This window comes from Pseudophryne corroboree, chromosome 2 (assembly GCF_028390025.1).
Source record: "Pseudophryne corroboree isolate aPseCor3 chromosome 2, aPseCor3.hap2, whole genome shotgun sequence".
Lineage (NCBI taxonomy): Eukaryota > Metazoa > Chordata > Amphibia > Anura > Myobatrachidae > Pseudophryne > Pseudophryne corroboree.
This window is the reverse complement of record NC_086445.1, coordinates 110,928,993-110,945,972: the sequence shown is the minus strand read 5'-3', so window position 1 is coordinate 110,945,972 and position 16,980 is coordinate 110,928,993. Positions and strand designations below refer to the sequence as shown.

General features: G+C 47.7%; 1 protein-coding gene across 1 annotated transcript in view; it reads right to left on the bottom strand.

The window, feature by feature from the left end:
• LOC135001744 (protein NPAT) overlaps nucleotides 1–16,980 on the bottom strand; it is a 167,449-nt gene that overhangs the window by 69,205 nt on the left and 81,264 nt on the right. Inside the window, exon 12 of the mRNA XM_063951610.1 lies at nucleotides 16,672–16,797. Coding sequence (XP_063807680.1) covers nucleotides 16,672–16,797 — 126 coding nt within the window. The remainder of the gene's footprint in view (nucleotides 1–16,671; nucleotides 16,798–16,980) is intronic.

Below are 16,980 nucleotides of genomic sequence, written 5' to 3'. Positions count from 1 at the left end.
TACTTCTGTATTTGACCCGATGTCTACAAACCCTTCAATTAAGACATTTGCAAGGCTTATGGATAAAGCAGTGACCAAATACACCAGTAATCCAATTCCAGTACGACACAATTTATCTAAAATTGAATATAAAGCATTCAAAGATCTGGAGGCATACCAGGACATCATAATCAGGCCTGCAGATAAGGGCGGTGCAATCTGTGTAATGAACATCACAGATTACCGTAAGGAGGTTGAAAGACAGTTGTCTGAACCTGGGGTGTACACCAGACTCCGTGGGGACCCCACTATACAGTATCAAAAAGAACTACATGCCATTCTATCTATGGCTAATGAGGAAGGAAAAATTTATTCAAAGCTATTTTCTATCTTATACCAGCAACATCCGGTAGTGCCTATTCTGTACACACTTCCGAAGCTTCACAAGAACCCTTTACAACCGCCGGGTAGACCGATCATCTCGGCCAGGGACTCAATATATCAGCCGGTCTCACGTCTTTTGGATCATATTCTCCAACCATTGCTCCCGCAAAAAGAAGCATTCTTGAAGGATACTACAAGTTTTCTCAATTTACTGACTAAGTTTCAAGTGCTGCCTCCTAATACTTTACTATGTTGCTTGGACGTTTGCAGCCTTTACCCGTCTATACCGCACGATGAAGGACTTGAGGCGATGAAGTCGTTCTTAAGTGAACATTTATCCACTACTGTATTTGACCAGGAGTTATTTCTTCAACTATTATCTTTGACTTTACATCGGAATTTCTTCCTGTATGACGGTAAATTCTATCGCCAAGAACAGGGCTGTGCCATGGGATCTTCAGTCGCGTCATCATACGCGAATATATATATATGTTTGCGCAAGAGGAGAAATTGTTCTTCACTACTGAGAACATCTCGCAACATATACTATTATACACCCGCTACATCGACGATGTGTTTATGTTATGGTCTGGTGGTGTACGTCTATTTGAAGAATTGATGACATTAATGCACTCAATAGCTCCATTAGATTTACATATACATACAGCGAGGAATCTGCCCAATTTCTCGATGTGATGGTACGTGTTAAGGATGGCCTTTTGTCTACTGAGATTTACTATAAACCCACGGACAGAAACACTATCCTGGCCGCCGCAAGTCACCATCCTGAAGCCCTGAAAAAGGGTCTACCATTCTCCCAAATGGTGAGGGTTGCAAGAATAACCAGTAATCCCAAATTGGTGCCCAAGCTTCTGGACGATCTAATTAACAGATTTACAGCACGCGGATATGATGAGAAGGAACTATTTCGCATAAAACAAAGTGCTGGCTCTGCAACGTGAAGACCTGTTGGGCGTTAAGGCCAAAGAGAGTAAAAAAAATTCTCCCATGGTCCAGCGATTATACTACAGCGAGCCCTATCATCAGACGTGCGTCCCAAGCATTGTGGCCCATCGTGAAGTCAGATAAAGATTTGCCATGTCTGAAAGAAATCCGACCGGTGGCGGCATTCAGAAGGGGACGTAACTTGAGACTTTTTGGTCCATACGGACATCACTGGGATGAATATGGCCAAAGCCCCTAATGTACATTTTAAGGCACCAGGATGCTATAAATATACACAGTGTGAAACCTGTAAATTTATGATCAGTACTAAGACTTTCAAACATCCTTACAGTGAGCGGGTCTACAACATTCGACATGTGCTAACTTGTACCACCACGCATGTTGTATATATTATAGTCTGCCAGTGTGATTTTTATTATGTGGGCCAAACCATCAGAAAATTCCGTGAGCGGATGGCCCTACATAGATCTGCAATTAAGGCGGCTCTCTCTGACAAGGAAATTGAACAGCCGGTGGCAAGACATTTTAAAGTACAGGGCCATGATTTAGCCTCTCTTAGATATTTTATCATTGACCATGTGAAGGAATCAATTAGAGGTGGAGATAGATCTAGGAAACTATTAAACCTAGAAACTAGCTGGATCTTCAGGTTGAATTCAGTGCAGCCGCATGGCCTGAATGAAAAAATTAACTGGAATGCTCTAGTCTAATAGTCTCATTGCTCAATATGATCATATATATTGGTTTGATTTATTCTTCTAATTGTACTATCTGGTAGGGAGTCATATTAATTATTTACTTAGGCATTATGTATTTGCATGCTCTCCTTCTTACAGTGATCATGGTGTTATGGACATGTATGTAGTCGGGTATTTTGTATACACTCTTTGTTTTAAATTGTTTTTCATTTATTGTCACATAGGTGAGGGTTTGGAGCTATATGCTGTAGCTACTGCTATCCCTGAACGCCCTGCCAGACTCTCAGCATCTTTAGTGTGGACACTCTGACGGCAAGGGACGCGCTGCACCTCCTGGATGTATTGGCGGCGCCATAGCAACAGGTGGAACGTAGGCCTGACTTCCGCCGCCTTGTGGAACGCATGGACCGGAAGTTCGGCTGCGAGCAGCGGAAGCGCTCAGGGACGCGGACGCCGGCGGGAGCTGCTCGTGCATTTGTCGGTGAGGTATTTAGGGGTAAGTTTTCTCTGTGTTCTTGTTGTATCTGTTTGTGCTGTATGTATTTTTGAGAAAGGGGGTTGCACCCGGAAACGTTGAACTCAATACAGCTTTCTGCATTTATACATTCAAGCCTCTGAGTGTCATCTCTGCTTTTGGGATTCTATATATAGACTGTGAGGTGAATAAAAAAAGTCAGTTGCAGCCATTTTTATTTTCTTATAGGCGCGCAGTTAGAGCGGGCTGGACATTTGCAGAGTCCGCTCACAGAAGGGGAACAGAGACTTATGTGTGGATAGGAACTGCTGAGAACTGAAGTGTACTGCTAGCACTGTATTTATTACTGGCGCTGGGTTGGAGAAAGGAGGTTATTAGGGGCTCTGCTGCTGAGATCTGTCTGAATTTAATTTATTTAAAACCATATATTTTATCTTCCAAAGGACACTGCTGACAGTGGATGATAGAGAAAAGAGGATTTTGGTACTTGCTGATACATCCATTTCTCTGAATCCACTCGGGGACACTGGACGCCCACCTCGGTGCTGTCAGCCTGCGTGTTCTTATAAATTTAGTTCAAACAGTTTGGTTACTGTGGGCAGATTTATTAAGCTCGGTGAAGTGATAAAGTGGAAGGCGATAAAGTACCAGCCAATCAGATCCTAACAGTCTGGGTTTGAAAAATGACAGTAAGGAGCTGACTGGCTGGAGCTTTATCACCTTCCACTTTATCACTTCGCAGAGCTTAATAAATCTGCCCGTGTTATTAGTTCTTGGGTGCTCTTTGAAGTGTTGGTACGGTTGGTCCTTCCCGTATGGCTTTGTTCCATCATGTCCCCTCTTCTCTCAGTCAATTTTTCAAACTGGAGGGATTGGGGGGGGGGGGGGGGGAATCGTGAAGGGGAAGGAGTGCCGGCTGTGCATAACTTTTTTGTTTTACATTGTGCTACGTCCGGTCTGCATACTTCACACCCGAGCTGTCTAGATCTCCAGTGTCCCCGAGTGGATTCAGAGAAATGGATTTATCGGTAAGTACCAAAATCCTCTTTTCTCTCATATTTATTGATCTTAGGCTGGCTACACACTAGACCAGCGTTTTTCAACCCATGTGCCGCGGCACACTAGTGTGCCGCGGCTGGTTGACAAGTGTGCCGCAGAGTCAGAGCCCTCTTCACTAACTGTGGACCTTGACAGCGGACACGCGGGCAGCGCTGGGCTCTTCTTATAGTGCCTGAGCCGTGACCTATAGTGACGCGGCGGCATGGCATCACAGGTCACATGCGCTACATGGCATGGCTGGAAGCATCCCCGCCCACCAGCCAGCCCGTACGACCGTCTGCCATCCAGCCCGCATAACGGCCCCACTCGCCAGCTAACCAGCCAGACAGCCGGGCAGCTAGTCTGCCTGCATGCCTGTCTACCGCTCACAGATCTGCACTGTGAGTTTCACTCCAGCCGATGAGGGACCTCAGCTCCTTTCTCTTCTACCAGCAGGTAGGGACCAATGTATTTATTCATTTTTATTTTGGGAGCAAATGTGTGTTTTAATACTATTGAGGCTAGTGTGTGTGTTTTTTGTTCTTGAGGAGGCAAATGTTTGTTTTTATTGCTGAGGGGGCAAATGTTTGTTTTTTTATTCTGAGGGGGCACATGTTTGTTTTTATTTGTGAGGGGACAAATGTTTGTTTTTTTATTCTGAGGGGGCAAATGTTTGTTTTATTACTGTGAGGGCCAAATGTGTGTGGGGGTTTTCTGTGGTGGCAAATGTATTTATTTTATTACTGTGAGTGCCGTGTGTTTCTTTTATTACCGTGGTGGCCACTATGTGTGTTTTTCCCCGTGGAGGACTGGGGGTGTGCCTCAGCAATTTAAAAATATTGTTCGGTGTGCCGCGAGTTGAAAAAGGTTGAAAATCACTGCACTAGACGATGTGTATACCCAGTGATATTGGCTGGGAGAGGACACGGCGGGGGAACCCGCATCGGCAAGTGCATACACACCAGCCGATGCCGGCAGAGACGGAGCAGGCCATGCTGTATTCGGCAGCATGGCCCTCGCTGGCTATGTTACCCGTCAGACCTACTTGCAGGCCTGATGGAGGAGGTCACTGACTGCATGCAGGAGCATGCATCGCCAGAACATAGCGCATACACACTGGACAATTTGAATGATGTAGTTCCAATCTGTCGGAATCAGGCACATCGTTCCAATTATTGTCTAGTGTGTACACGGCGTTAAAGTGTCTCATATTTTTTCTATATTTTGCTATTGATGTCCTCAAACATATACCTGTTCTGAATTTCTGAAAACACACTCAATAGCAATGCAATAAAATGTCATGTTATGCGTTGACACTCTTGCTAGCACATATACATATATAAACATTTACAGTTGAGTCCTTTATCAGCTATCACACCAAGCAATAGCAGTAAACGTGTCCGCAAACGGGAGCATGTGTACGCACTCGCCCTTTCCCCTGTAGGCAGTGCATTTGGAGATCATAGATGCGACTATAAGCAGCCTCTACATGTAAGCAAAGGGTACATCTCTACATATATATGATACTAACTGTAGAACCTGGCATTGCCCAGCCAAGTTCGTGAAGGAATATCATTAGAATGATACTGAAAGGGGATTTTGTATGAACTATGAAGACATCCGAGTTACATTTACACTAATATTCTTAAGAACAAAATCAATAGTAGTGAAGGCCACCTATTTACACTGAAGATTTAAACAAATAGCAGTCTTAGTAATCTGCCAGCCTTAAGTGCTAAGGAACTCAAATTACCAGAATGGTGTCACCCATTTTTCTAAAACAAATCCCAAAATCTCCTAAGGATTTGTAACGTGGAGCCGCTTTCTAGTTATCTGCATTATGAGATTTAGCTACTGTTATGATCAGCGGTCACGAACAGTATCTCTGCGTTAATTTTAGGCTGCAGACTATCTACAATTAACAGCAATCAGTAGACATGACATGTTTATTGTAGCAGACTACTATACACTGAGCAAGACAAAACCAACCCTCCAGAGAAAAAAAAAAAAAGGCAGAGAGGGGGAGGGGCTAGATACGGCATGCGTAGCCATATCTAGCGGGTATTCAAAGACAGCGCCTGCCGCACATTCTTAGCCAGAATTATGCTATAATGGCTGCTGACCCTAGCCACAGGGTGGGGAGATGGGACGGGACGGTGGGGGGGTGACAAAATAAGAATTTACTCACCGGTAATTCTATTTCTCGTAGTCCGTAGTGGATGCTGGGAACTCCGTAAGGACCATGGGGAATAGCGGGCTCCGAAGGAGGCTGGGCACTCTAGAAAGATCTTAGACTACCTGGTGTGCACTGGCTCCTCCCACTATGACCCTCCTCCAAGCCTCAGTTAGGTACTGTGCCCGGACGAGCGTACACAATAAGGAAGGATTTTGAATCCCGGGTAAGACTCATACCAGCCACACCAATCACACCGTACAACTCGTGATATGAAACACAGTTAACAGTATGAAACAATAGAGCCTCTCAACAGATGGCTCAACAATAACCCGATTTAGTTAACAATAACTATGTACAAGTATTGCAGATAAACCGCACTTGGGATGGGCGCCCAGCATCCACTACGGACTACGAGAAATAGAATTACCGGTGAGTAAATTCTTATTTTCTCTGACGTCCTAGTGGATGCTGGGAACTCCGTAAGGACCATGGGGATTACACCAAAGCTCCCAAACGGGCGGGAGAGTGCGGATGACTCTGCAGCACCGAATGAGAGAACTCCAGGTCCTCCTCAGCCAGCTTATCAAATTTGTAGAATTTTGCAAACGTGTTTGCCCCTGACCAAGTAGCTGCTCGGCAAAGTTGTAAAGCAGAGACCCCTCGGGCAGCCGCCCAAGATGAGCCCACCTTCCTTGTGGAATGGGCATTGACAGATTTTGGCTGTGGCAGGTCTGCCACAGTATGTGCAAGCTGAATTGTACTACAAATCCAACGAGCAATAGTCTGCTTAGAAGCAGGAGCACCCAGCTTGTTAGGTGCATATAGGATAAACAGCGAGTCAGATTTTCTGACTCTAGCCGTTCTGGAAACATATATTTTCAGTGCCCTGACAACGTCTAGCAACTTGGAGTCCTCCAAGTCCCTAGTAGCCGCAGGCACCACAATAGGCTGGTTCAGGTGAAACGCTGACACCACCTTTGGGAGAAACTGGGGACGAGTCCTCAATTCTGCCCTATCCATATGGAAAATCAAATAAGGGCTTTTACAAGACAAAGCCGCCAATTCTGATACTCGCCTGGCAGAAGCCAAGGCCAATAACATAACCACCTTCCACGTGAGATATTTCAGATCCACGGTTTTTAGTGGTTCAAACCAATGTGATTTTAAGAAACTCAACACCACGTTGAGATCCCAAGGTGCCACAGGAGGCACAAACGGGGGCTGACTATGCAGCACTCCTTTTATAAATGTCTGAACTTCAGGTACTGAAGCTAGTTCTTTTTGAAAGAAAATCGACAGAGACGAGATCTGTACCTTAATGGAACCCAATTTAAGGCCCATAGTCACTCCTGCTTGCAGGAAATGCAGAAATCGACCTAGTTGAAATTCCTCTGTTGGGGCCCTTTCGGCCTCACACCATGCAACATATTTTCGCCATATGCGGTGATAACGAGTTGCTGTAACCTCTTTCCTGGCTTTAGTAAGCGTAGGAATGACTTCCTCCGGAATGCCTTTTTCCTTCAGGATCCGGCGTTCAACCGCCATGCCGTCAAACGCAGCCGCGGTAAGTCTTGGAACAGACAGGGCCCCTGCTGCCGCAGGTCCTGTCTGAGTGGCAGAGGCCATGGGTCCTCTGATATAAATTCTTGAAGTTCTGGGTACCAAGCTCTTCTTGGCCATCCACGAGTATCGTTCTTACTCCTCGCCTTCTTATTATTCTCAGTACCTTTGGTATGAGAGGCAGAGGGGAGAACACATAAACCGACTGGTACACCCACGGTGTTACCAGAGCGTCCATAGCTATCGCCTGAGGGTCCCTTGACCTGGTGCAATATCTTTTATAGCTTTTTGTTGAGGCGGAACGCCATCATGTCCACCTGTGGCCTTTCCCAATGGTGTACAATCCTATTGGAAGACTTCTGGAGGAAGTACCCATTCTCCCGGGTGGAGGTCGTGTCTGTTGAGAAGATCTGCTTCCCAGTTGTCCACTCCGGGAATGAACACTGCTGACAGTGCTAACACATGATTTTCCGCCTATCGGAGAATCCTTGTGGCTTCTGCCATCGCCATCCTGCTTCTTGTGCCGCCCTGTTGGTTTACATAGGCGACTGCCGTGATGTTGTCTGATTGGATCAGTACCGGCTGGTTTTGAAGCAGAGGCCTTGCCGGCCTCAGGGCATTGTAAATGGCCCTCAGGTCCAGAATATTTATGTGTAGGGAAATAACCTGACTTGACCAAAGTCCCTGGAAGTTTCTTCCCTGTGTGACTGCCCCCCAGCCTCAAAGGCTGGAATCCATGGTCACTAGGACCTAGTCCTGTATGCCGAACCTGCGGCCCTCTTGAAGATGGGCACTCTGCAGCCACCACAGTAGAGATACCCTGGTCCTTGGAGACAGGGTTATCAGCCTATGCATCGGAAGATGCGATCCGGACCACTTGTCCAACAGGTCCCTCTGAAAAGTTCTTGTATGGAACCTGCCTAATGGGATTTCTTCGTAGGAAGCTACCATTTTTCCCAGGACTCGCGTGCAATGATGCACCGCTACCTATTTTGGCTTCAGGAGGTCTCTGACTAGAGATGACAACTCCTTGGCCTTCTCCTCCGGGAGAAACACTATTTCTGGTTTATGTCCAGAACCATCCCCAGGAACAGTAGACGTGTCATAGGAACCAGCTGTGACTTTGGACTGTTTAGAATCCAACCATGCTGTTGTAGCACTTTCCAAAATAGTGCTACCCCGACTACCAACTGCTCCTTGGACCTCGCCCTTATAACGAGATTGTCCAAGTACGGGATAATTACAACTCCCTTTTTTCGAAGGAGTATCATCATTTCGGCCATTACCTTGATAAAACACCCTCGGTGCCATGTACAGTCCAAACGGCAGTGTCTGGACTTGGTAATGGTAATCCTGTACCACAAATCTGAGGTACTCCTGGCGAGGATGGTAAATGGGGACATGCAGGTAAGCATCCTTGATGTCCCGGGATACCATGTAATCCCCCTCGTCCAGGCTTGCAATAACCGCCCTGAGCGATTCCATCTTGAACTTGAATTTTTTTATGTATGTGTTCAAGGATTTTAAATATAAAATGGGTCACACCGTACCATGCGGTTTCGGTACCCCAACCCGTGTGGAATAGTAACCCCGTCCTTGTTGAAGTAGGGGCACCTTGAGTATTACCTGCTGGGAATACCGCTTATTAATTGCCTCTAGCACAGCCTCCCTGCCTGAGGGAGTTGTCAGCAAGGCATATTTTAGGAAACGGCTGGGGGGAGACATCTCGAATTCCAGCTTGTACCCCTGAAATACTACTTGAAAGAAACAGGGATCCACCTGTGAGCGAGCCCACTAATTGCTGAAATTTTTGAGACGGCCCCCCACCGTACCAGGCTACACCTGTGGAGCACCAGCGTCATGGTGTGGACTCACAGGAGGCGGGGGAAGAATCTTGATTCTGGGAACAGGCTGACTGGTGCAGCTTTTTCCCTTTACCTTTGTCTCTGTACAGAAAGGAAGCGCCATTTGACCCGCTTGCTTTTCTGAAGCCGAAAGGACTGTACCTTTGTCTGTGAGGAAACCTGAGGTAAAATTATTTCTTCCCAGCAGTTGCTGTGGATACGAGGTCCCAGAGACCATCCCCAAATATTTCCTCATCCTTATAAGGCTCTCTATGCGCTTTTTAAGTCAGCATCACCTGTCCAGTGACAGGTCTCTAATACCCTCCTGACAGAATGGACATTACATTTATTTTGGATGCCAGCCGGCAAAATATCCCTCTGTGCATCCCCCATATATAAGACGACGTCTTTAATATGTTTTTATGTTTGCCAACTAGTATCCCTGTTTGACAGGCTCACCGACCACGCTGCAGCAGCACTATCTGCAGGTCTCAGTCTAGAACCTGAGTGTGTAAATACAGACTTCAGGATAGCCTCCTGTTTTTTATCAACAGGTACCTATTAAAGTGGCCGTATCCTAAGACGGCAGTGCCACCTTTTTTTTTTTTTGACAAACGTGTGAGCGCCTTATCCACCCTAGGGGATATCTCCCAGCGTAACTTATCCTCCTGGCGGGAAAGGGTACGCCATCAGTAACTTTTTATAAATTACCAGTTTCTTAACGGGGGAACCCACGCTTTTCACACACTTCATTTATTCATCTGATGGGGGAACAAAACACTGCCTGTTTTTTCTCCTCAAACCTAAAACCCATTTTTAGAGGTGCTTGGGTTAAAGTCCGAAATGTATAACACATTTTTTATTGCCGGGATCAAGTCACGGATGTTCCTAGTGGATTGTGTATATGTCTCCACCTTGTCGACACTGGAGTCAGACTCCGTGTCGACATCTGTGTCTGCCATCTGAGAGAGCGGGCGTTTTTGAGCCCCTGATGGCCTTTGAGACGCCTGGGCAGGCGCGGGCTGCGAAGCCGGCTGTCCCACAGCTGTTACGTCATCCACCCTTTTATGTAAGGAGTTGACACTGTCGGTTAATACCTTTCACCTATCCATCCACTCTGGTGTCGGCCCCACAGGGGGCGACATCACATATATCGGCCTCTGTTCCGTCACCATATAAGACTCCTCATTCAACATGTCGACACAGCCGTACCGACACACCGCAGACACACAGGGAATGCTCTAAACGAGGACAGGACCCACAAAAGCCCTTTGGGGGGACAGAGTGAGAGTATGCCAGCACACACCAGAGCGCTATATAATGCAGGGACTAACTGAGTTATGTCCCCTATAGCTGCTGTTTTTATATATAATGTATACTGCGCCTAAATTTAGTGCCCCCCCTCTCTTTATTAACCCTTTGTAGACTGCAGGGGAGAGCTAGGGAGCTTCCTTCCAGCGGAGCGGTGAGGGAAAATGGCGCCAGTGTGCTGAGGAGATAGGCTCCGCCCCTTTTTCGCGGCCTATTCTCCCGTTTTTTATGGAATTCTGGCAGGGGTATTTACCTCATATATAGCCCCTGGGGCTATATATTGAGGTATTTTAGCCAGCCAAGGTGTTTTTATTGCTGCCTCAGGGCGCCCCCCCCAGCGCCCTGCACCCTCAGTGACCGGAGTGTGAAGTGTGTGAGAGGAGCAATGGCGCACAGCTGCAGTGCTGTGCGCTACCTTGGTGAAGACAGAGTCTTCATGCCGCCGATTTTCCGGACCATCTTCTTGCTTCTGGCTCTGTAAGGGGGACGGCGGCGCGGCTCCGGGACCGAACATCAAGGCTGGGCCTGCGGTCGATCCCTCTGGAGCTAATGGTGTCCAGTAGCCTAAGAAGCCCAATCCGGCTGCAAGCAGGCGAGTTCGCTTCTTCTCCCCTTAGTCCCTCGCTGCAGTGAGCCTGTTGCCAGCAGGTCTCACTGAAAATAAAAAAAAATAAGAATTTACTTACCGATAATTCTATTTCTCGTAGTCCGTAGTGGATGCTGGGGACTCCGTCAGGACCATGGGGTATAGCGGCTCCGCAGGAGACAGGGCACAAAAATAAAGCTTTAGGATCAGGTGGTGTGCACTGGCTCCTCCCCCTATGACCCTCCTCCAAGCCTCAGTTAGGATACTGTGCCCGGACGAGCGTACACAATAAGGAAGGATAATGAATCCCGGGTAAGACTCATACCAGCCACACCAATCACACCGTACAACTTGTGATCTGAACCCAGTTAACAGTATGACAAACGTAGGAGCCTCTGAACAGACGGCTCACAACAATAACAACCCGATTTTTTTGTAACAATAACTATGTACAAGTATTGCAGACAATCCGCACTTGGGATGGGCGCCCAGCATCCACTACGGACTACGAGAAATAGAATTATCGGTAAGTAAATTCTTATTTTCTCTGACGTCCTAAGTGGATGCTGGGGACTCCGTCAGGACCATGGGGATTATACCAAAGCTCCCAAACGGGCGGGAGAGTGCGGATGACTCTGCAGCACCGAATGAGAGAACTCCAGGTCCTCTTTAGCCAGGGTATCAAATTTGTAGAATTTTACAAACGTGTTCTCCCCCGACCACGTAGCTGCTCGGCAGAGTTGTAATGCCGAGACCCCCCGGGCAGCCGCCCAGGATGAGCCCACTTTCCTTGTGGAATGGGCCTTGACAGATTTTGGTTGTGGCAAGCCTGCCACAGAATGTGCAAGTTGAATTGTGCTACAAATCCAACGAGCAATCGTCTGCTTAGAAGCAGGAGCACCCAGCTTGTTGGGTGCATACAATATAAACAGCGAGTCAGACTTTCTGACTCCAGCCGTTCTTGAAATATATATTTTCAATGCCCGGACCACGTCCAACAACTTGGAATCCTCCAAATCGTTAGTAGCCGCAGGCACCACAATAGGCTGGTTCAGGTGAAACGCTGACACCACCTTAGGCAGAAAATGAGGACGCGTCCGCAGTTCTGCCCTGTCCGAATGGAAAATCAGATATGGGCTTTTATAGGATAAAGCCGCCAATTCTGACACTCTCCTGGCTGAAGCCAGGGCCAGTAGCATGGTTACTTTCCATGTAAGATATTTCAAATCCGCCGATTTGAGTGGCTCAAACCAATGGGATTTGAGAAAATCCAAAACTACATTAAGGTCCCACGGAGCCACTGGGGGCACAACCGGGGGCTGTATATGTAGTACTCCTTTTACAAAAGTCTGGACTTCAGGAACTGAAGTTAATTCTTTCTGGAAGAAAATCGACAGGGCCGAAATTTTAACCTTAATGGACCCCAATTTGAGGCCCATAGACAATCCTGTTTGCAGGAAATGTAGGAATCGACCCAATTGAAATTCCTCCGTGGGGGCCTTCCTGGCCTCACACCACGCAACATATTTTCTCCAAATGCGGTGATAATGTTGTGCAGTCACCTCCTTCCTGGCTTTTACCAGTGTAGGAATGACCTCTTCCGGAATGCCTTTTTCCCTTAGAATTCGGCGTTCAACCGCCACGCCGTCAAACGCAGCCGCGGTAACTCTTGGAATAGACACGGTCCCTGCTGAAGCAGGTCCCGTCTTAGAGGTAGAGGCCACGGATCCTCCGTGAGCATCTCTTGAAGTTCCGGGTACCAAGTTCTTCTTGGCCAATCCGGAGCCACGAGTATCGTTCTTACTCCCCTTTGCCGTATAATTCTCAGTACTTTTGGTATGAGAGGCAGAGGAGGGAACACATACACTGACTGGAACACCCACGGTGTTACCAGAGCGTCCACAGCTATTGCCTGAGGGTCTCTTGACCTGGCGCAATACCTGTCCAGTTTTTTGTTGAGGCGGGACGCCATCATATCCACCTTTGGTTTTTCCCAACGGTTCACAATCATGTGGAAGACTTCTGGATGAAGTCCCCACTCTCCCGGGTGTAGATCGTGTCTGCTGAGGAAGTCTGCTTCCCAGTTGTCCACTCCCGGAATGAACACTGCTGACAGTGCTATCACATGATCTTCCGCCCAGCGAAGAATCCTTGCAGCTTCTGCCATTGCTGTCCTGCTTCTTGTGCCGCCCTGTCTGTTTACGTGGGCGACTGCCGTGATGTTGTCCGACTGGATCAACACCGGCTGACCCTGAAGCAGGGGTTTTGCCAGACTTAGAGCATTGTAAATCGCTCTTAGCTCCAGTATATTTATGTGAAAAGACATCTCCAGGCTTGACCATACTCCCTGGAAGTTTCTTCCCTGTGTGACCGCTCCCCAGCCTCTCAGACTGGCATCCGTGGTCACCAGGACCCAGTCCTGTATGCCGAATCTGCGGCCCTCTAACAGATGAGCACTCTGCAACCACCACAGAAGAGACACCCTTGTCCGTGGTGATAAGGTTATCCGCTGGTGCATCTGCAGATGCGATCCGGACCATTTGTCCAACAGATCCCACTGAAAAGTTCGTGCGTGGAATCTGCCGAATGGAATCGCTTCGTAAGAAGCCACCATCTTTCCCAGGACTCTTGTGCATTGATGCACAGACACTTTTCCTGGTTTTAGGAGGTTCCAGACAAGTTTGGATAACTCCTTGGCTTTCTCCTCCGGAAGAAACACCTTTTTCTGAACCGTGTCCAGAATCATTCCCAGGAACAGCAGACGTGTTGTCGGTGTCAACTGAGATTTTGGAAAATTCAGAATCCACCCGTGTTGTTGCAGCACTAATTGGGTTAGTGCTACTCCGTCCTCCAGCTGTTCTCTGGACCTTGCCCGTATCAGGAGATCGTCCAAGTAAGGGATAATTAATACGCCTCTTCTTCGAAGAAGAATCATCATTTCGGCCATTACCTTGGTAAAGACCCGAGGTGCCGTGGACAATCCAAACGGCAGCGTCTGAAACTGGTAATGACAGTTTTGCACCACGAACCTGAGGTACCCTTGATGTGAAGGGCAAATTGGGACATGCAGGTAAGCATCCTTTATGTCCAGGGACACCATAAAGTCCCCTTCTTCCAGATTCGCTATCACTGCTCTGAGTGACTCCATCTTGAATTTGAATTTCTGTATGTACAGGTTCAAAGATTTCAGATTTAGAATAGGTCTTACCGAGCCGTCCGGCTTCGGTACCACAATCCAGGGTATCAATATTTTCAGTCAGGGAATCCGACCAGACCACCCCAGCACTGCACATCCAGGCTGAGGCGATGGCTGGTCGCAGTATAACACCAGTATGTGTGTATATACTTTTTAGGGTAGTTTCCAGCCTCCTATCAGCTGGATCCTTGAGGGCGGCCGTATCTTGTTTTGATAAGCGTGTGAGCGCCTTATCCACCCTAGGGGGTGTTTCCCAGCGCGCCCTAACCTCTGGCGGGAAAGGGTATAATGCCAATAACTTTTTTGAAATTAGCACTTTTCTATCTGGGTTAACCCACGCTTCATCACATACATCATTCAATTCCTCTGATTCAGGAAAAACTACAGGTAGTTTTTTCACCCCCCACATAATACCCCTTTTTGTGGTACTTGCAGTATCAGAGATATGCAAAGCCTCCTTCATTGCCGTGATCATATAACGTGTGGCCCTACTTGAAAATACGTTTGTTTCTTCACCGTCGACACTAGATTCAGTGTCTGTGTCTGGGTCTGTGTCGACCGACTGAGGTAAAGGGCGTTTTACAGCCCCTGACGGTGTCTGAGACGCCTGGGCAGGTACCAACTGGTTTTCCGGCCGTCTCATGTCGTCAACTGATTTTTGTAATGTGCTGACATTATCACGTAATTCCATAAACAAAGCCATCCATTCCGGTGTCGACTCCCTGGGGGGTGACATCACCATTATCGGCAATTGCTCTGCCTCCACACCAACATCGTCCTCATACATGTCGACACACACGTACCGACACACAGCAGACACACAGGGAATGCTCTTATCGAAGACAGGACCCCACTAGCCCTTTGGGGAGACAGAGGGAGAGTTTGCCAGCACACACCCAAGCGCTATAATATATATGGGAACAACCTTATATAAGTGTTGTATCCTTATAGCAGCTTAAATATATAAAATATCGCCAAAAAAAGTGCCCCCCCTCTCTGTTTTACCCTGTTTCTGTAGTGCAGTGCAGGGGAGAGTCCTGGGAGCCTTCCTCACAGCGGAGCTGAGCAGGAAAATGGCGCTGTGTGCTGAGGAGAATAAGCCCCGCCCCCTATTCCGGCGGGCTTTTCTCCCGGAGTTTGAGATATCTGGCATGGGTTTAATACATCCATATAGCCTCAAGGGCTATATGTGATGTATTTTTTAGCCATAAAAGGTATTATACATTGCTGCCCAGGGCGCCCCCAGCAGCGCCCTGCACCCTCCGTGACCTATGGTGTGAAGTGTGTGACAACAATGGCGCACAGCTGCAGTGCTGTGCGCTACCTTCATGAAGACTGAAAAGCCTTCTGCCGCCGGTTTCTGGACCTTCAATCTTCAGCATCTGCAAGGGGGGTCGGCGGCGCGGCTCCGGGACGAACCCCAGGGTGAGACCTGTGTTCCGACTCCCTCTGGAGCTAATGGTGTCCAGTAGCCTAAGAAGCCAATCCATCCTGCACGCAGGTGAGTTGAACTTCTCTCCCCTAAGTCCCTCGATGCAGTGAGCCTGTTGCCAGCAGGACTCACTGAACATAAAAAACCTAAAAACTTTTTCTAAGCAGCTCCTTAAGAGAGCCACCTAGATTGCACACTGCTCGGACAGGCACAAAAACCTAACTGAGGCTTGGAGGAGGGTCATAGTGGGAGGAGCTAGTGCACACCACCTGATCCTAAAGCTTTATTTTTGTGCCCTGTCTCCTGCGGAGCCGCTATACCCCATGGTCCTGACGGAGTCCCCAGCATCCACTTAGGACGTCAGAGAAATCTAAGACTATTACTTTCTAAGAGCTCAGGAGAGCCCCTAGTGTGCATCCAACCTCGGCCGGGCACGAAATCTAACTGAGGCTTGGAGGAGGGTCATAGTGGGAGGAGCCAGTGCACACCAGGTAGTCTAAGATCTTTCTAGAGTGCCCAGCCTCCTTCGGAGCCCGCTATTCCCCATGGTCCTTACGGAGTTCCCAGCATCCACTAAGACGTCAGAGAAATACAGATAAGAGAGCCACCCCTGAAAGTACATCCCCGGCCATCCCGCAGAGCAGTACTGAGCAGCCAGGGGAGGTATCGCTGCAAAACTGGCACCCACAACAGGTACCTACCTAAAAGGACCATGGTCATCCATCAATCCATGATTGTGTGACCCGCTTCTAGGAAAAGGGGGAAAGTGCTGCAGACAGAATTAGAAAAGCATCCCTAATCTGACCCCAACAGCGGACTTCAGAACTTGAACTCTGCAATCAAGGATAACAATGGGAAGACAAAAGATAAAGCCTAAGTAAAATGGTGCACTCTCCTTGGACACAAAAGAAAAGAAACTAAGGTGTTTAGGATTATGGGATATCTAGAGGGGTAGGAGGCCCCATGATAATCCAGTGTCCACCAGATTGGTTGCCAGAGATAAGAGTTGGACAAAACATTACTCACCAACTTCCATTTCCAGTGATCCTTCTACAGCATCTTGTTTCTTTCCTTTTCCGGGCACATTATTCTTTGCGTCGGAATTTTGGGCTGAAGTATCACGAGAAGGGTTCTTTGGTACCTTGGATGTATCTAGAATTGTAAAACAGGACTTTTTCAACTACAGGTTAATATAGATATAAACCACACTTAACAATGAACCAGTTAACAGAACTGGATATTGTGTATAGTATGAACGGCTCAATGTGAAAGATATGGTTTATGCAACATGTTTTAAATGCTGCTTTAGCCTAAGAAACTGCAAACCTAACATTG